This window comes from Haliotis rufescens, unplaced genomic scaffold, assembly GCF_023055435.1.
Source record: "Haliotis rufescens isolate VD_foot unplaced genomic scaffold, xgHalRufe1.0.p SCAF_9, whole genome shotgun sequence".
Classification (NCBI taxonomy): domain Eukaryota; kingdom Metazoa; phylum Mollusca; class Gastropoda; order Lepetellida; family Haliotidae; genus Haliotis; species Haliotis rufescens.
Genome location: NW_025964383.1, coordinates 1,902,501 through 1,924,348, shown reverse-complemented (window position 1 = coordinate 1,924,348; position 21,848 = coordinate 1,902,501). Strand labels below are relative to the sequence as shown.

General features: G+C 43.1%; 1 protein-coding gene across 3 annotated transcripts; it reads right to left on the bottom strand.

Moving 5' to 3' along the window:
• Positions 1-342: 342 nt before the first annotated feature.
• Positions 343-19,444, bottom strand: LOC124110385. 3 transcript variants are annotated; one of them, XM_046469718.2, is made up of 4 exons: positions 19,309-19,444; positions 8,003-8,085; positions 6,158-6,362; positions 343-1,925 (listed from the first exon to the last, which is right to left on the bottom strand). In XM_046469718.2, exons 1-4 carry the CDS (start codon positions 19,418-19,420, stop codon positions 1,327-1,329), a joined length of 999 nt encoding a protein of 332 aa, XP_046325674.2. In that variant the 5' UTR covers positions 19,421-19,444; the 3' UTR covers positions 343-1,326. The 3 variants fall into 3 exon arrangements, with proteins under 3 accessions (XP_046325674.2, XP_046325676.1, XP_046325675.1); XM_046469720.2 differs by lacking the exon at positions 19,309-19,444 and adding an exon at positions 11,114-11,281; XM_046469719.2 differs by lacking the exon at positions 19,309-19,444 and adding an exon at positions 10,838-11,100.
• Positions 19,445-21,848: the final 2,404 nt, after the last annotated feature.

Sequence of the window (21,848 nt, the reverse complement as noted above, 5' to 3'; positions counted from 1 at the left end):
GGTGTAGGCGTGTCTGATGATGGTGTTACAATGGTGTAGGTGTGTCTGTTGATGGTGTTATCGTGGTGTAGGTGTGTCTGATGAAATTGTTATAATGGTGTAGGCGTGTATGATGATGGTGTTATCATGGTGTAGGCGTGTCTGTTGATGATGTTATCAAGGTGTAGGTGTGTCTGATGACGGTGTTATCATGGTGTAGGTGTGTCTGATGATGGTGTTATCAAGGTGTAGGTGTGTCTGATGATGGTGTTATCAAGGTGTAAGTGTGTCTGATGATGGTGGTATCTTGATTCACATGTCTGAGGTTCGTGATGCCATCGTTTAGATTTCAGGAAAAGCACATATATTTGATAATTTATTAATGACTCTAAATAAATAAGTTGGTATTTACACCGCGGGAGACATTGGAGACATTCATTGTGTGTATACAGTAATAGCAAAGGCAATGAATACCGTGATCCTGTGGCGAGGCAGATGACCTTTACCGAACGTCCAGTATGACCAGTGACACAGATAGCTCATGCCGATCAGAAGTCAGTACAATTCACAGCAAATACAACGTAGTATGAAGGTGGAAGACAAGTGCGGTAATTGTACACAATGTCGCCATGCACACATCTAACGAATTACCTCGTTACATTAATACCTGGGATTCATAGTTTGATATAAATCGATAAAATCTGCCGTTTGATGTCCACCCTACGAAACCCGCAGTTTCCCCCAATAGTGCGGGCTTCCCCATACTGTCATCCTCCCAGCGAGCAGCCGCCATCATGGCACAGCTGACGTGCTGCCTGGGTGGGTTGAGAGAGGATTGTATCAGGTGTACGCAATGACGACGCGCTAATGTCACTGACAACAATGTCACAAATAATACGTCCCGTTTGATTACATACACCCAATCGGAAGACACATCTTTGGTTTGGCATTCAAGTTGTTCGTTTTCACTTGTGTTTACACAAGACATTCATTCTGTTCATTGCTCTGCTGGAGGGTGCGTTGATTTCACAGTGTAGAGACCGGGACCGTATGTCCACGGTATGGGGTGTGGGGGGAGGCATTAAATGTCCAAGGGCATGGGGTGTCATGATTGTGTCCACGGGTTTGGGGGTATTGGGTGTCATGTTTTGACGCGTTTTAGGGGTATTCGGTGTCATGTTTGGACGGGTTTGGGGTGCCCTTCGTTCAGTTCGTGCTACAAGTGTCGAGTCTACAAGTGGCTACTAGACCTTCAACACAAAAAGGCCTTCAAAACTTGGCATTTTGCCTGACATCACCGGAAATCACGCGAAGCACCGGGAATATGGCTTTCCGTTTACTCGAATCTCACGTTTGAACTGACGATATTTTACGGCTCGCCGAGGGTATCATCTTTAATATTTCTAGAGCTTCGTTGTATGTTGGCGGCGGTGTCGTTATATTCGAATCATTGTAACTGAATAAGTCGTGCAGTGATGTATGCATTCCAAGGAAGCGTCTTGGTCCTGACAACGTCTCCACCTCGATGTCTACCCTGTCCATAACCGGGTTATCCACACCCGATGATATGATTGGACGGTCTTCTATGATGTCACCGGAAATGGTAGAAATAGACAAATCTGATTGGCTTTCCACACTGGAAATGGACACGCGGCTGTGGGGAGACCGGTGTTCGCTCTCACCCAGTAGGCCCGTCGTACTGTCGTATCTTTCTAACATCCCACTGTCTCCAAACAGCTGCTCGTAGGTGGGTGGTGGGTCCACGTAACTTGAGGGAGTGGCGCTGTCTGCGCTTGCCGTGCCTGACGATCCGTTTTCCTGTCGGATACGCTCTGCCTTCGCCCTTTTCAGCTGGACAATGAGCACACAGATGAGCGGCACGATGACAGAGAGACCTGCGGCCATTGCGATAAATCCTCCATCGTACACCGGCACGTCGTTGTCATCTGTAAAACATATTCATTAAACGTCACAGCACATCAGGATCAGATACATTAAATTTAAAAAAGGACTTGATCATTTAAGAAATATGTTTTTAGTTAATTGGAATTTTCATATTAACACTGATGTCGGTATATTCATAGTACCTGTTATACCTGTTTTTGTTTCAAATATCTGTTTCAATATGGTTTGAAGCATACCAATGGACCATTCAAATTGTTCCATGCAATGTTGACAGTTCCCAAAAGTATATCACTGTGACAGATATACCACACTAAGCTAGTAAGATTCGTGCCAATAACAGATTGTGTCAGTGAAAATAAGTCGGAAATTAACCCTGATTGCTCTGTGCCTGCCTCCGGAAATAATTCAACTTGCACAAATGACAAAGCGGCCTACAGACTTCCCTGTAATATCAACGTCTGAGTGTAACCTTAACGTCTGCCCTGTAATCTCAAAGTCTGAGTGTAACCTTAACGTCTGCCCTGTAATCTCAACGTCTGAGTGTAAACTTGACGTCTGCCCTGTAATCTCAACGTCTGATTGTAACCTTGACGTCTGCCCTGTAATCTCAACGTCTGAGTGTAACCTTAACGTCTGCCCTGTAATCTCAACGTCTGAGTGTAACCTTGACGTCTGCCCTGTAATCTCCACGTCTGAGTGTAACCTTGACGTCTGCCCTGTAATCTCCACGTTTGAGTGGTGTAGCCCCAACGTCTGAGTGTAACCTTAACGTCTGAGTGGTGTAGCCTTAACGTCTGAGTGTAACCTTAACGTCTGAATGGTGTAGCCTTAACGTCTGCCCTGTAATCTCAACGTCTGAGTGTAGCCTTAACGTCTGAGTGTAGCCTTAACCTCTGCCCTGTAATCTCAACGTCTGAGTCTAACCTTAACGTCTGAGTGTAACCTTAACGTCTGCCCTGTAATCTCCACGTTTGAGTGGTGTAACCTTAACATATGCCCTGTAATCTCAACGTCTGAGTGGTGTAGCCTTAACGTCTGCCCTGTAATCTCAACGTCTGAGTGTAACCTTAACGTCTGCCCTGTAATCTCAACGTCTGAGTGTAACCTTCACGTCTGTGTACCTTAACGTCTGCCCTGTAATCTCAACGTCTGAGTGGTGTAACCTTAACATCTGCCCTGTAATCTCAACGTCTGAGTGGTGTAGCCTCAACGTCTGAGTTGTGTAGCCTTAACGTCTGCCCTGTAATCTCCACGTTTGAGTGGTGTAACCTTAACATCTGCCCTGTAATCTCAACGTCTGAGTGTAGCCTCAACGTCTGAGTGGTGTAGCCTCAACGTCTGAGTGTAGCCTTAACATCTTCCCTGTAATCTCCACGTTTGAGTGGTGTAACCTTAACATCTGCCCTGTAATCTCAACGTCTGAGTGTAGCCTCAACGTCTGAGTGGTGTAGCCTCAACGTCTGAGTGTAACCTTGACGTCTGCCCTGTAATCTCCACGTTTGAGTGGTGTATCCTCAACGTCTGAGTGTAACCTTAACGTCTGAGTGGTGTAACCTTAACATCTGCCCTGTAATCTCAACGTCTGAGTGTAGCCTTAACGTCTGAGTGTAGCCTTAACATCTGCCCTGTAATCTCAACGTCTGAGTGGTGTAGCCTCAACGTCTGAGTGGAGTAGCCTCAACGTCTGCCCTGTAATCTCAACGTCTGAGTGGTGTAGCCTTAACATCTTCCCTGTAATCTCAACGTCTGAGTGGTGCAGCCTCAACGTCTGCCCTGTAATCTCAACGTCTGAGTGGTGTAGCCTTAACATCTTCCCTGTAATCTCAACGTCTGAGTGGTGTAGCCTTAACGCCTGAGTGGTGTAGCCTTAACGTCTGCCCTGTAATCTCCACGTTTGAGTGGTGTAACCTTAACATCTACCCTGTAATCTCAACGTCTGAGTGGTGTAGCCTTAACGTCTGCCCTGTAATCTCAACGTCTGAGTGGTGTAGCCTTAACGTCTGCCCTGTAATCTCAACGTCTGAGTGGTGTAGCCTTAACATCTGCCCTGTAATCTCAACGTCTGAGTGGTGTAGCCTTAACGTCTGCCCTGTAATCTCAACGTCTGAGTGGTGTAGCCTTAACGTCTGCCCTGTAATCTCAACGTCTGAGTGGTGTAGGCTTAACGTCTGCCCTGTAATCTCCACGTTTGAGTGGTGTAACCTTAACATCTGCCCTGTAATCTCAACGTCTGAGTGGTGTAGCCTTAACGCCTGAGTGCAACATCAGATTTCTACTTTTACAACACGTGTAGGTGTCCCATGCATCTACTTCTACAACACGTGTAGGTGGTCCATGCATCTACTTCTACAACACGTGTAGGTGTCCCATGTATCTATTTCTACAACACGTATAGGTGGTCCATGCATCTACTTCTACAACACGTGTAGGTTGTCCATGCATCTACTTCTACAACACGTGTAGGTTGTCCATCCATCTACTTCTACAACACGGGTAGGTTGTCCATGCATCTACTTCTACAACACGTGTAGGTTGCCCATGCATCTACTTCTACAACACGTGTAGGTTGTCCATCCATCTACTTCTACAACACGTGTAGATTGTCCATGCATCTACTTCTACAACACGTGTAGATTGTCCATCCATCTACTTCTACAACACGTGTAGGTTGTCCATCCATCTACTTCTACAACACGGGTAGGTTGTCCATCCATCTACTTCTACAACACGGGTAGGTTGTCCATGCATCTACTTCTACAACACGTGTAGGTTGCCCATGCATCTACTTCTACAACACGTGTAGGTTGCCCATGCATCTACTTCAGAACACGTGTAGGTGTCCCATGTATCTACTTCTACAACACGTGTAGTTTGCCCATGCATCTACTTCTACAACACGTGTAGGTTGTCCATGCATCTACTTCTACAACACGTGTAGGTGTCCCATGTATCTACTTCTACAACACGGGTAGGTTGTCCATGCATCTACTTCTACAACACGTGTAGGTTGTCCATGCATCTACTTCTACAACACGTGTAGGTTGTCCATGCATCTACTTCTACAACACGTGTAGGTTGTCCATGCATCTACTTCTACAACACGTGTAGGTTGTCCATGCATCTACTTCTACAACACGTGTAGGTGTCCCATGTATCTACTTCTACAACACGGGTAGGTTGTCCATCCATCTACTTCTACAACACGGGTAGTTTGCCCATGCATCTACTTCTACAACACATGTAGGTTGCCCATGCATCTACTTCTACAACACGTGTAGGTTGTCCATGCATCTACTTCTACAACACGTGTAGGTTGCCCATGCATCTACTTCTACAACACGTGTAGTTTGCCCATGCATCTACTTCTACAACACATGTAGGTTGCCCATGCATCTACTTCAGAACACGTGTAGGTTGCCCATGTATCTACTTCTACAACACGTGTAGGTTGCCCATGCATCTACTTCTACAACACGTGTAGGTTGCCCATGCATCTACTTCTACAACACATGTAGGTTGCCCATGCATCTACTTCAGAACACGTGTAGGTTGTCCATCCATCTACTTCTACAACACGTGTAGGTTGCCCATGCATCTACTTCAGAACACGCCGGTTGTCGGTCAGGTTACACGCGGTAATGCATCGCATGATTTCTAATTCAGCGCGGACCTCACGGTAAGGAATGCTTTCTCTGACAGTGAATGTATGAAGAGACGCATTCCATATGGACTAATACTTATAGTCTGATTTTCATATAATTATATTCAGCATATTTGTTGTTTCCATGAAATAGACGGCATATATGTTAATCCGCGTTCCACTAGAGATACCACTGCAGATAATTTTCAGGAATTCTGTATAACAAAACCTGAAGACAATCGTCTCGACTATAATGGTGGACCTAACAGAATTAAGGGCGGGGTATACAGCAGCGTAAAGCAGCCTCATAGAAAACAGCTGACACCTGAATTTACGCGGCAAGGAGCACGCACGTGCCTGCTACTGTGTATATCATTAATTGTATACAGTATGTGCACATACACTCGTATCATGCGATAAATAACTCCACCTATTGATGAAGAATCGACAACATTGTTCTTTTTACAATTCTTGTTTTCTATCTAATACTTCAGAGCAGATATGGATAATATCATTTTGCTATTGTTTGAATTCCGATCATAGATCAGTCATGAACTACTATGTTCATCGTGATATCTAGAATCATCTAGAATTGCGTAAGTAATGAGTGTACGGGCGCTAGCTGCTACTCACCTTGACACAAGTAGCGGATCTCATAGTCGCTACAGAAGATTGTACCCGGTTGGTCGCGGTCTCGACACACCAGACCTGTGGCGTTGCAGGGAACGTGAAGTATGTTGCTGGAGAACGTCCATCTGTTCTTGAAGGTGAAGGCCGTCCCCACCGCCCTACACTCTGCCTGTGTTACTGACCCGCCCGGGCACAGGGTCTCGTGTGTCTGTGGGGAAATTTACTCAATACATCATCTTTTATTGTACCTGTGAGGGTGTCAGGTGACACAGGTGAAAACAGTTTGTTTTTTTAAAATCGTCAGCAATGACTGGAATGGCTAGAAGATGTGATTGAGTTTAAACAATTCTATACAGTAGCGATCTGTTTCTTCCATCTCTGTGCGGGCTATACGTAGCTCATTGCGTCACGTATGTCATCAATCACCACTAACGAATAAAAACATGTGTGTCCAATGTCAGCTTCCTTACAGTAACATGGCTACATATGCGTTCATTTACAGCGTTGTCAGTCACGCGGTATGTCATGGAGTTCATTGTGTGAAAACTGCAGTTAATAATTATTGTGACGAGGCGTAAGTATCACCAACACACTTCAACACATCATCATTGGTATTGCCAATTAAGAGAAATAAATACAAATACAAACTACAATGGCGTTTTTTTACAATTCGTACTGGAATAGCATCTATAGAGTTCTCAGATTAGGAAAAAACACCAAACTCAGCAGGTTGCTTCTCAAGGTTTAAACAACATGTCCAGATTTACAGGGTGCTATTGTACAAGTGGCATTGTGCTGACAATATCCAAACAATGCATATGCTTGTAAACAGCCTTTGATATCTCAGTGAAACATTTTTGGCAGATATCGAACACATGGTAGGTTCGGAGAAAAAGTTGATTTTTCAGTTACTTTTTTTGTCAATGTCACAAAGAGTTACTTCGTTATTCCAGCATTTACGACATGACACCTGTCCACGTGACACGCGTCCACGCCGATGTTCACAACACATTGTTGTCAGGTTTACTGTAGCAGCTGAATGTGTCGGAGTGTTGTCGTAGCCGCAGCCGACAGGCATTATTACTGCAGTTTCGACAAGTTTATATCCGTTTCGACCACTGCATGTCGTCCTCCGGTAAACGAGGTGAATGAAGCTGTCAGCGAGACATCCACGTGTCATGGGAAACATGTCGGTCACGATGTGCACCTGACACTGAAACATGTGTGCGTCCCGACACGTGCCACGTCGGACTGGTGAACCGTCAACTTCATATAACATTCGTTCAACTCAATACTGGCGCCATCAACAACCACTAGCTACTGTTTTCATGACTTGTGTCGAGGTTCGTCACATGGATAGTTAGATTCCCATCTAATAGATGTAATTTGAAACTCAAACCTACAGTATTGCGCGGTTCGGTGAACCAATAACAACGAACCCCACCCACGGGCAAGGCAATGTCGGGATCGGTGAATGCATGTATTCCGCTACTGCACCTTGAAGCTGATCTGCCACGATTGCACAATCCCACATTATCGTATGTACCCGCAGCAGCAACAGGGCGGTAATTGGAGAGGCCGTCAGGAGGCCAACAATTAGTGCTAATTGTTTACACCAAAGCTATGTTAATTACGCAAAGACACGCGACATTTAGGATAAAAGTGTATTGCATAATACTTGGTTAGTCATGACTCCATTCGTATGACATGTCAGCGTGACCTCTCCCTCCCTCTCTCTCTCTCCCTCCCTCCCTCCCTCCCTCTCTCTCTCCCTCCCTCCCTCTCTCTCTCTCTCTCTCTCTCTCTCTCTCTCTCTCTCTCTCTCCAATGACTGAGCACGGGACACACCTGTTTTACACTGCCGATTGTCTCCTCCTCGACGCCATCATATGGCGTGTCCGTGTTGAACCACTCCGTCCAAGCAGACTGCCCTGCAACATAGGAATAAAACCATAGTTAGTTGTCCAGTACTTGTCACCATCCATTCGCTGTGCATTGGTGACACAAGGACTTGAGAAGGAAGCCGAGCAACAATCAAGTATCAGGTAGATAGGTAGGGGCTTGTTGTACCGATTTCAGAATCATGCTGTAAGTGTTGTGAACTAAAAGTGCACTGAGCAAACTGACAAAAGTTCACAAAGTTTAGCCCAAAGGTCGCCTGACGTGACTTCGCAGGACGGGACAATGCATGTCAATAGAACAGCGTATAGTCTGTCTTACAGACCCTGATACAAATATATATCAAATACAGCCCATGCAAGTCTATAATGCATGTTTGGCAAGTCTAGATCACTGCAGTATCAGGAATGAAGAGAGTCACTGGGCTCCTTTTTATTATATTTTTATTAAAATAACTGAACAACTGTTTTTTTATGTACGATATGTTCATTTCAGAGACTAGATGTTAGTCTAGAACAGCGTAGTGCCGCTTGGCTGGGGGTAGGACATCGCCTTCTTGTCGGAAGTATTACATACACATTACAGTATCCCTCGTAATAAACATAAGCAATAACAATATGTAAACATGAAAAACAAAAACACCCTAATCCAATTGATTATCAAGAATATATCATCGATGGCTATATCCAGCTCAATCAAGTTAGAGTTAACATTAGGCACCGATCATTTGATACAGCTACAGCTAAAAAGGAGCCCGAAGTGATGCACGTCTCAGACGTTTCCCACTTCGGTGAAACCCACGAGCACGGGTATGGTGCTGACAAACCTAGAAACATAATCGGGGCGAACCGTCATTCGAACCCACAATCATAGGTTTCCGGCGTGCCCAAGGGATGCTACTCTGCACAGCGAATCGCGGCGCCATAGACGACTGGGCCACCCAGTTGGGATCGATGACATGCATCAACCAAGTCAGCGAGCCTGACCACCCGATCCCGATAGTCGCCTCTTACAACAAGCATAGTCGCCTTTTACGGCAAGCATGGGGTGCTGAAGACCTATTCTATCCCGGAATCTTCACGGGTGTTATCATACTGATCGAGCTCAATCACACGTGGCAGGTTGGCCTGCAGCTGGAGTTACATTAAGTATTGCGCTTTCTTCCATGTTTACTTTACGTAGATTATCAATATGAAAATCGTCATCTGCCGAAACTTCATTTAAAGATTTAACAAGCGTCATCCGAAGATGACATATCCCCCCCCGACGTGGCATGTCGGTAAACTGTGTGTACCTTCAAATGTATTTAGATTGGCAAGGAAATCTTTTTCCTTGATGCCAAAACCAGAAATATAATGAAGGTTATTAAATATTGGTTCATGTAGCTCACTTTCTGATGATCTCATGAAATTGTAATAACAATAACTTCGCAGATTCGCATATGAATAGCTCTGTAGTAGCCTCATGACACAAAGGCATAAAGAGAATGTACCAGGGATTGACAAAAAAACCCAAAACATAAACATCTTGTTTCATTATATGTCACGTGGTTTAGCGAACTGTTAATCCCGGTGCTGAGCTCCTCATGTGCCACCAATCTGCCTTTCAAAAGATCCACAGCCAACCGCTGCTGTTCAAAGCGTCAATAAACAATTGAAGGCAATTAATTTACTCTTAAGTACTGACACCTTGTCCTCAAATTACTCCCTCAATTAACAATAGTAACACTGATTGAAGTGGATATATTCTGTACATGTACAGTGCACACTCTTGTTATTTATCGAGTAACATGTCACATGACTTGATCTGACGGCCGACATGCGTATAACGAACGACGGATATAACGAACTAAAATTAGTGGTCCCATTGAGTTCGTCATAACAGTGGCTACTGTATTTGTTTCAGGGTCCGTATGACAGAGTAGCCTGCATTGTATGACGGCCGTACCGTAGTGTACTCAGTCAGCCTCGAGCCAACCATCCTGCCCCTGTTGGTGTGCATATTGTTTGGAGTCACGTGTATTGTTGCCCTGACATCAACGTAGCTTTGTAAACATACCGACACGTGTCAGTGGACGTAACGCTACAACAGTCACCACATCTGGAGCAGTGTAACATATGGGAAAATATACACAGGCCATTTTACACTGATGATAAACAAGCGAAAATGACTGATAATCATAAATGACAATGAAATAACATTTGAATAAAAAATTGTGAAATCTACCCAGCTTTCTTTCTTGTTACATGGGTGATACCATTTTACTTAATCAAGGGTACAGGGTACTACTTACTGATGCAACCAGCCATAACGAGTGTTGCTTTAACGGGTCTGCGTTTTGGCAGGTCTACGTTTTGGGAAGATACCGCCACAACCCGTACCAGCGTGTTGGGTCTGTTGACACCAGGAGTCACGCTTGCTTGACGGTACTTCTTTGGACCAGCACTATATTATTATCTCACCCTTACACGATTTGTGAAGGGTTAGGACACTTTAGTCTCTTATGGTTGTGTGGTCTGACAACTTTGATAATAATAATAATGATAATAATATCACCCACAGCAATACCACAGCTGATTCCCACTGAACCTCTGACTCCCTACTTCTGACTAGATTCCCATATATGCACTCACGAACGAATAATGACCACGAAACGTTGTATTCGTCATAAAAAGGAAACACATGCTCATCAACAATTATCTTTGTCATCCATATATGGAAATACAACGTGTCCCTTCATGACCGTACGTCAGTACACCTACTTAGCAACTATTAACATCATACCTGTGTTGGTGTAGTTTGTCATCTCCCGTGATCACTGACAACCCAAGTATCTAGTCAGATATATCCACCACCAATTATTTGGAGATGCAGGGAAGAAGGCAGTATATATCCAACACGGCTGTGGGTGCTCTGCGGGTGTTGCCAGGTGAACTGCCTCGCTACTACTGTGGTACATCAGACAGGCTCGCGCTCTATACAAGTGGGTATAGGGGAACTGGGGCGTGTAATATGGGTCTATAACTGCCCAAGGCCGGAATAATCCACAATTAAACCAACCTCTTCCGCATCCGACTAGCATCTTGAACTGTGATTAATCCATGAGTGTTTTAGAGTTGCCAGGGCATGACGATAAGGACTGGACTGACACCTGTCCCAGGAAGTGATTTATGAAACGTACTAGTTTTGTGGAAACACCTGCAGTGATTGTGACGATTCCTTCTTTAACCACGTGTGAAGCTAACTGCTTTCTGAACACGGGAGTGTGGAATGGGGTTGACGCACTAGAGCTGGAGGCGCTAATCTATTCGCAGGGCACACAGTTCCCGTTTATTGTTATAAGTAGTTAGATAGCCTTATAAAAATAAGATGTGACACTCCAGGGAGCGTCAGAAAAAACTGGCACTGCTGAGAGCTGTCGGTGGCCACGCTTTAGGTAGACACTTCATCTATATATAAACAGACACGTTGACCGTTATAGTCCACATACAATATTATATGACCATACTGACCCACAATACACACTTCAGAGATTGCAGTTTATGCAAAATGCATGCTGTACTAAAATCATGCCAAAATTGGAATCCTCTTACTGACAAGAAACTAAAAGATAGTGAATTCCCAAATAATAATTTCTTTAGAAATGAGAACAACAATCTGCCAGCTACACAAATGCAACAAGAAATACGTTGGCCCAAGATTTGCAACCTCCACCCATTGGACTGGATACAGCTGGGACTAAGTACGACACAGACAACGTCGATGTCAGAATGAATACAGGCGAAGTGCAGACGGTAAAACAGTTGAATTCACCAGGGCTGGCAGAGGAGGATGGTCATTGGATCTGTTTGATGACTGTTGTCACACACTGATTGCTTTAATATTCACGGATTTCGGATGATTTGAACAGTTTATTGTAATAGGTGTATATACAGTTTTTAGAGTTACTTGCTGACTAACCTCCAAGACGGACGATGGGAATGTGATACGCCCACGAAGTTTAAAATTATTGAATTAATCTGAGCTGAATGTCTTCTAATATTAGAGAATGTGCAAGTGGGGATTGGTCTCTTCTTTTACCCTACACTATTGTGATATTGTTGATATTATATTTGTATTTTCAGCAAGGCAGCGTGTTAAATCACCTTTGAGCAGAATCGCAGTCATGGTGGAGAAGTGTTCAAATTAAATTGGCAGTTAGTTTCACGCTCATCTCACTCTGGCAGCTAAATGAATCAGTTTACATTTCCAATACGAATCATTAATAATGTGTACTCTCGTCACCGATTCTATCAATGTGTAGGAAGCTTGAAGCTCACAAGTTGAATACCCACGCCGTCAGGAAACGACCGCCAGGGAGTCTGTATATAAACGTCTTCCCTCTATAGCTAGCACCTGCCACGACAGCTACCCCCGCGACCACCCCCTACACACCTGCCCCACCCATGTCCGACTACCACCCCCTACACACCTGCCCCACCCATGTCCGACTACCACCCCCTACACACCTGCCCCACCCATGTGGTTAAGTGGTATGGATAATAGACATCAGTGACCTTGTCATATCGTTATGTGGTTGGGATGGCAGCCAAATCAGCAAACTGCTATGTTTGTTTATAACACGCGTGTCTTGTTGTTATTGTTTTCCCCGAGTCAGACAATATTTAATGTTTGATAAAGCCACCCTATGCCCGTGTCCAGCATCCCGCCGTGTATATTATACTGCGGTACATATTGACAGCTTGGACACAACAAGCACTGTAAAACACATCACATACTGGTTTCAAAGCAAAGCGTGTGATTTCAAAAACCCATAAGCTGGGTTGCATAAAGTAGTTTCAAATGTAGACATGAAGACTTAAAAGTGAATTGATGCATTAAAATGAACGCCGGGTTAAAAAACCACACACCTGAGTGTGGTAAATCTTCTTCACTTAAAACATAATAGAAGTCATTATCCCAGTCACTGGCGACCTCACTGCACATGCAGTAGTTATACACTGGACATGTAGTAGTTATAGATTGAACATGTAGTGGTTATACACTGGACATGTAGTAGTTATACACTGGACATGCAGTAGTTATACACTGGACATGTAGTGGTTATAGATTGAACATGCAGTAGTTATACACTGGACATGTAGTGGTTATAGATTGAACATGCAGTAGTTATACACTGGACATGTAGTGGTTATAGATTGAACATGCAGTAGTTATACACTGGACATGTAGTGGTTATAGATTGAACATGTAGTAGTTATACACTGGACATGTAGTGGTTATAGATTGAACATGTAGTAGTTATACACTGGACATGTAGTGGTTATACACTGGACATGTAGTGGTTATACACTGGACATGTAGTGGTTATAGATTGAACATGTAGTTATACACTGGACATGTAGTGGTTATAGATTGAACATGTAGTGGTTATACACTGGACATGTAGTGGTTATAGATTGAACATGTAGTAGTTATACACTGGACATGTAGTGGTTATACACTGGACATGTAGTGGTTATACACTGGACATGTAGTGGTTATAGATTGAACATGTAGTAGTTATACACTGGACATGTAGTGGTTATACACTGGACATGTAGTGGTTATAGATTGAACATGTAGTGGTTATACACTGGACATGTAGTGGTTAAACACTGGACATGTAGTAGTTATAGATTGAACATGTAGTGGTTATACACTGGACATGTAGTGGTTATACACTGGACATGTAGTGGTTATAGATTGAACATGTAGTGGTTATACACTGGACATGTAGTGGTTATACACTGGACATGTAGTGGTTATAGATTGAACATGTAGTGGTTATACACTGGACATGTAGTGGTTATACACTGGACATGTGGTGGTTATACACTGGACATGTAGTGGTTATAGATTGAACATGTAGTGGTTATACACTGGACATATAGTGGTTATACACTGGACATGTAGTGGTTATACATTGGACGTGGTGGTTGTACACTGGACATGTAGTGGTTATACACTGGACATGTAGTGGTTATAGATTGAACATGTAGTGGTTATACACTGGACATGTAGTGGTTATACACTGGACATGTAGTGGTTATAGATTGAACATGTAGTGGTTATACACTGGACATGTAGTGGTTATACACTGGACATGTGGTGGTTATACACTGGACATGTAGTGGTTATAGATTGAACATGTAGTGGTTATACACTGGACATATAGTGGTTATACACTGGACATGTAGTGGTTATACATTGGACGTGGTGGTTGTACACTGGACATAAATAAATAACAATGACAGGTTCACAAGAAATGTCGTCCAACATCTAGTAGTCCCGACTGTCGAGTTCAAATACCACTTGTGCTTGAGTGTCGGGACCTGCAAAATTTTAACAATAGCTTCTTGTTTCATAAAGTTAAAAAAGTGTTGACTGCCCCTACAATAGCCAGATGAACACGCATCCCCCGTTGTCACAACTTGAAGATTCGCTGCCCAAACATTGACTGTTGTGATCTGGTAACAAAGTTACACGCAGTGAAGGTTAGGAGCAGGCTGACTTTGAACTTAAAACGGGTCTCACGTTTGGACGTGAGATGGACACTCTGACAAACTACAAATCTCAGCATGTCTGGTGAGAGCAAACAAATGTCATTCTGTGCCAATGAAGGCACCGAGATGAACCACAGGAATATGTAGCTGTGCACAAAACATTGTTTTTATTTACCCATGTATCCTACGAGGCCTGTGGATGAACACATTCGATCCACAAAGGGATGAATTTAGTCACTTCTGAACAAACTCAAATGAAACTATTTGCTTTCTTATTTATAATGTCACAACGAGATTACTTCTCACCAGGATATACTGAGTATACTCGCATAGTGTTGCACCAGGACATACTGAGTATATTCACATAGTGTTGCACCAGGACATAATGAGTATACTCACATAGTGTTTCACTCGGACATACTGAGTATACTCGCATAGTGTTGTACCCGGACATAATGAGTATACTCCTCACATAGTTTTGCACCAGGATATACTGAGTATACTCGCATAGTGTCGCACCAGGACATACTGAGTATACTAGCATAGTGTCGCACCAGGACATAATGAGTATACTCACATAGTGTTGCACTTGGACATACTGAGTATACTCACATAGTGTTGCACCAAGATATACTGAGTATACTCACATACTATCGCACCAGGACATACTGAGTATACTCACACAGTGTTGCACCCGGACATACTGAGTATACTCACATAGTGTTGCAGCAGGATATACTGAGTATACTCACATAATGTTGCACCAGGACATACTGAGTATACTCACACAGTGTTGCACCAGGACATACTGAGTATACTCGCATAGTTATGCACCAGGACATACTGAGTATACTCACATAGTGTTGCACCAGGACATAATGAGTATACTCACATAGTGTTGCACCAGGACATACTGAGTATACTCGCATAGTTATGCACCAGGACATACTGAGTATACTCACATAGTGTTGCACCCGGACATACTGAGTATACTCACATAGTGTTGCACCCGGACATACTGAGTATACTCACATAATGTTGCACCAGGGCATACTGAGTATACTCGCATAAAGGAAAGCCCGAAGTAATGCAGGTCTCAGACGTTTACCACTTCGGTGAAGGGCACGGGTATGGTGCTGAGACAAACCTAGAAACATAAGCTGCACCAGGATTTACTGACTATACTCATATAGGGCTGCGTCAGGATATACTGAGTGTACTACATAGGGCTGCACCAGGATTTACTGACTATACTCATATAGGGCTGCGTCAGGATATACTGAGTGTACTACATAGGGCTGCACCAGGATTTACTGACTATACTCATATAGGGCTGCGTCAGGATATACTGAGTGTACTACACAGGGCTGCACCAGGATTTACTGACTATACTCATATAGGGCTGCGTCAGGATATACTGAGTGTACTACATAGGGCTGCACCAGGATTTACTGACTATACTCATATAGGGCTGCGTCAGGATATACTGAGTGTACTACAACGGGCTGCACCAGGATTTACTGACTATACTCATATAGGGCTGCGTCAGGATATACTGAGTGTACTACATAGGGCTGCACCAGGATTTACTGACTATACTCATATAGGGCTGCGTCAGGATATACTGAGTGTACTACATAGGGCTGCACCAGGATTTACTGACTACACTCATATAGGGCTGCGTCAGGATATACTGAGTATACTACATAGGGCTGCACCAGGATATACTGACTATACTCATATAGTGCTGCACCATGATATACTGACTATACTCATATAGGGCTGCGTCAGGATATACTGAGTGTACTACATAGGGCTGCACCAGGATAAACTGAGTATACTCAAATAGGGCTGCACCAGGATATACTGAGTATACTCACATATGGCTGCACCAGGATATACTGACTATACTCATATAGTGCTGCACCATGATATACTGAGTATACTCATATAGGGCTGCGTCAGGATATACTGAGTATACTTACATAGGGCTGCACCATGATATACTGAGTATACTCACATAGGGCTGCACCAGGATATATACTGAGTATATTCACATAGTACTGCAACAGGATATACTGAGTATACTCACATAGTGCTGCCACAACTATATACTGAGTACCCAGAAGATCAGGATAGAGAATAGGTCTTCAGCAACCCAAGCTTGCCGTAAGAGGTGACTGACGGGATCGGGTGGTCAGGCTCACTGACTTGGAAGATGCATGTCATCGTATCCCAATTGCGTAGATCGATGCCCATGATATCAATCACTGGATGTCGACAGGCGGTCGATGTAGGCCTGAACTGATGGATGACACTACAACGTGCACCTGCCACCTCCATGGGGTTTACTCCTCTCCTAACCCATGCCACATAAAGACTGGCGATAAGCTGTGCGTGTTCCCTTACATGGGAACAGCACATGCATGGGTCCATGTTAACTTATTTTATAATTGACTGTGTCACAATGTGTGCGCGTGCATTATGATAAGAAACAAAGCGATCAGGTTAGGCTCGATAGATTTACACTGTCGTCACAGTCGGCTGACATCAACTGGGATCCTGTCTGCAGCACGACCGTCAGTTCTCGTCGTATGCTTCTTTTAGGAAATGCGAAATAATATAAAGCATTATTATTGTTTCGCTTTCACGGCGTCACACGACTGTCCGATGTTTTTACAGTGTCTCATATTTGCATTTACTCGCTATTTAAGATGAACCACACAGTGTGATACTAGCTTCGCCTGACAACTGCACGCTACACATGACACAGTGGTGAGACGGCTTCCGGTCTAGTGAACAGAAATAGTATGCCTTATGTTTTTGTAACTGCCTGAGTGTATATTATAGGTGATACCTACAAACAAAAGGGATGTTCTGGACATGAGATCCTAGACACGTTGTTTCAGTGGCATGAACAGTACATGAAATTAGTTGTAGGCTCATTTCGGTGCATAGTTCCGCAATGTTCGCGCCAACATGCACGGGTCACGCACCTGAAAACCCACCTTTATATCACCTGACCTGAAAAAAAGTATATCAAATCTACAACATCCTGGATACAGGTTTTAGGTACGCAATACCATGTGACGTGAATTCAGTTGTGCAATCACTTCCTGGTATATATAAAGCAATCTTGCTTTCAATACATTGTTGATTTTCTTTACCTCCAGACATTCACGTCTAGTCAAACTCACCGAATTTCCTTCAAGATACCAGGCCATTATCAGTCATTTTCCTTGTAACGCTTACATTTTCTGTGTTAGTCATCTGCCTTGTAACGCGTTAGGCGTGTTGTCCAGATACCATAACACGAAGGAAAAGAACTTCCAAGACGAAGCCGATCTTGTTGTGTGGTGGCCGTTCGTGTGTCACCAGCACGATCTATGAACTGTGATTGATTACAGGTGTCACTAGATCACTTCACTTCACACGTTCTGTCTCCAGTGGGAAAGTGTGTCACGATATGAAGTCATCAACTGCGCTGACGTCGTTGACCAATACGCCTGATTGTCCCAGCGACTGATCAAGTTATTGACAGGACTTGCCCCAGGGGGAAAGACACCAGAGCTATCAGACAGGCCTCTGACAAAACGCCCACCACGGATAAAGAGATGCCACTTCAGAAACAATGAACTATTTCTGTAAACATAAATCCTGCTTTATATCCCGCGTCACTATTGAGTTCTCTATTTAAATATTTCTCTTAATCTTCAAAGTCAAGTATAAGTCAAAGTATTAATCGAGTGCTTCAGTAATCTAGGCTTACACTATGTGTGGGGTACACTGTTGCTTATCCAGAGAATCATAATTATCTTCATTCTATTATTTCCCTTAATAGAATGGATATAATAATGTGCATTGGATAATCGAGGCTGGCGTGACGTGGTACCGGGTCCTGTTTCTAATCATTGTTACAAACATTGGCCGTGTCCGTCAAATAACCACATTAAGCCCTGATTCAAGTAACAACACATGGCACCCATTCTACCGAAGAACACATGCAGGTTAATTACAGTGATCTACTCGAGTTCAGACACGGTGTAACGTTTCCCGTGCTGCACGTTTAGAGCCAGTACCTTCATGCCGGGTTCATCACCTCCTCCAGTGTGTTAATGCTTTATAAAGCGATTGGAGGTTACATAGCAGCCCTCAATTCTGTTGTTCTATAATCAATATGCCTCAACAATCGCCCCTTAGATCGCTGGTGTAAATGTTAATACTATAAGTAGTGGGATAGTGTCGTTGGCCGACCCGCCATCGGGTGTTCGATTACTAGGAATGTTCGTAAATTCAATACAGTAATGTTAAACGTTAAAAGTGACAATCGCTTACTCGTATCTGTGCAGATATCCGTCGTGTCAATGCCCCAACAGCCTTGGAACAATTAATCAATGTATGTCATCTGTCACGCAAATTTCGATCATTCTAGACACATCGTAATACTCATTGCTGACGATGTCGTGACTTTGTAATATGTGAATATGTTCATGTTCACATTCCATCATCTAACAGTGGAAACAGATGTTTGGCCTGTACACCTGAACGTAGTAGACAAAGAGAAATAACTACAGCTGCGCGAGGACACTCGCTGACGGAGGACTATTGACGTATTGAGTGTAGAATTGGCTGAAAAAATATTTATGGAACTGTACATACATCTGATGTACAGATATATATGCAGATAAGACACATATGAAGATGCTTTACCTGAAACTAAAGTTATGTCCAGAATACATCCCAGTGTCCAGATGGATACCACAGCGCTCCAGCCTGTCATCACGTTGCCGGTCACACTACACTGAGTGGAATTCCCTGACATGTGAAGTACCAGCCTCGTTCTGAGGTTGTATTAATTGTGACGTCACAGTTTTTTCCGAAAATAGACACAGTCTGTCGTGATTAAGTATTCAGGGAAGGGTTAGTCTACTAGGAAACATTGCCCTGCCGGAACTGTTCTAGAGGCTGTTGTCCCGATGAGGCGGAGGTGCCGACGTGTTTTGTTATACAACACAGCTCGGTATTGCACACGTTTCTTTGTGTTCAACTTTCTTGAACCACAGGACCATGTAACTAATAATAACAAACTCGCAGATTAGGCCTTGTTTGTTATTTTTATTAGTTACATATAGTTTCATGTATTTATGTTATGTGTATATATATGATATTCTCATCTCCACACCATATAAATACTCTATTTTTTTACCAGGTCCCAAGTGGGCGTTTTTGTACAATAAAATATTCTTGATTATCTATGGTGCTGTGCTTGAAAACACGACACGTAATGATATGCGACAGGAGGCGAGTCTAACGGTGTTAGTTTCCATTCGTATCAGGTTTATTTTAATGTGATCAGTTTTTGAGAAACACGATTTGTTCCAGAAAACACTGAAAAAAATAATTTTACCAGTCTTGAAGCAGTGACCGAAAACACATTTTATGCCGCAGAGATGTATTGATACACTCGGTCATTGTCTTTATCGCTCTCGCTCGGGAAGTACAAGCATTCTGACACTCGTTTCGAAAAATCAGAATGACACCCATGCAGTGTCTGAAACTCAGCAGAGTAAACAGAGCCTTAAAGGGCCATCACATTTCAAAAGCTGTTTTAAGATTTCATATTAGCAAAATACAATCACTTTCTTATTTTATTCATTGATAAAGTAATCGGGAAATGATGATAAAAAGATTTTTTAGTACTATCTATTATCACATATTTCCCGAAAGCATCTCCGTTTTCGAAGCTTCGTATAAATAACACGTGCGAAGATTCGTTCGATGAGGTTAGAAAGTTCTGAACATCAAATATTACAGTAACATCGAAAGGAGTATTTTCGAAGTTGTAACATGCGATCTTTAGGGATAGAAACTGTTTTTATTGACAATAACCGTAATCTAATATAAGCATTGTGATTGGTCAACTTCAAGCACGTGACCTAAGAGCCAAATTACAGCAATGGATATATGCGTACATTTTGGCATTAAACATTGTATCCGAGCCTAAAAATCGAGGTGACAAATGCCGAGATGTCGTCTGACGTACATTACACGATCGCACGAAAAGATGCAAATAGTAACTTAGATGTAAGTTTGACAATTGTTAGAAATATATTTGTTGATTTTATGTATTACTTTATTTAATATATTTACGATTCGCTTGAAACGTCTTTATATTGCTCTTTGACGTGTGAGATATGGATCCGTTATCGAAGCACGTGTCCCAGATATTTCAATAGTTCATAATATTACTATTGATAAAATATGACAAATCGAAATGTTATACTTATTTTCAGACATTGTGAAAAGTGATAGATGTAATTAATGAATGATATGACAGGTAGGTTCATGAAACTATATATTAATTTGACGTGTCTACGATGTGGCTGGTATGCCGGCCTGCGGTGTTGAAAGAGTTAACAAGCGAACTACTTTGAAGCTGCTTCACAAAGCAATCTCAATGCTATGATTCCTATACATAAAATAAACTGCTGGCCGTAAAGGCCTGCTGAAATTATTTAGCCCGAGAACAAATCTGTCGGCCTCGCGCCTACGGGCCGATGTCTATTTCGAACACTGTATAATGCGAGTGTAGTAATCTCTATGTATACACCTACAGTCTGCTTGTGTAGAACACTATAACTAAAACCTCACAGACTGAGAAGTATTTCTTTTCATTACTTAAATGAGTGAGGGAGTGAATATGGTTTTATGCCGGTTTTTGCAATATTCCAGCAATATCAAGACCAGAAATGGGCTTCACACATAGTATCCATATGGGGAATCGAACCCGGTGCGTGCGTGCGTGCGTGCGTGCGTGCGTGCGCAACTAGATAAGGAAGTGTGAGACATCCTGCACATCAACATGAAACATATCGCACCATGTGGCAGTCGGGTTTCACTTTGGTGCAGGCGTGAAGAGGGAACTGTGTACAGTAAACAAGTTTGGGGGGGGGGGGGGGGGGGGGGGGGTTGTTCTTGGAAAGAGAGGCACAGCTGATAACACTTAACGTCATCGATATGTGTACACGCAATATAGGATGTACTTCACTTGATTGCGAGGGAATCGTATCCTGTGTTGACGAGTACATATCTATGTTGTAAACACATGCAGTGACTTGTGTCTAGGTCAACATGTCTCTCGGCACGTCCTGTGTCTTCTCGAAGTTACACGAAAATACACGATTGACAGCGGCGACCCAGCTTACTGACATGAAATAGTTTGTTTGCATATGATTAGTAAATCACTTCCC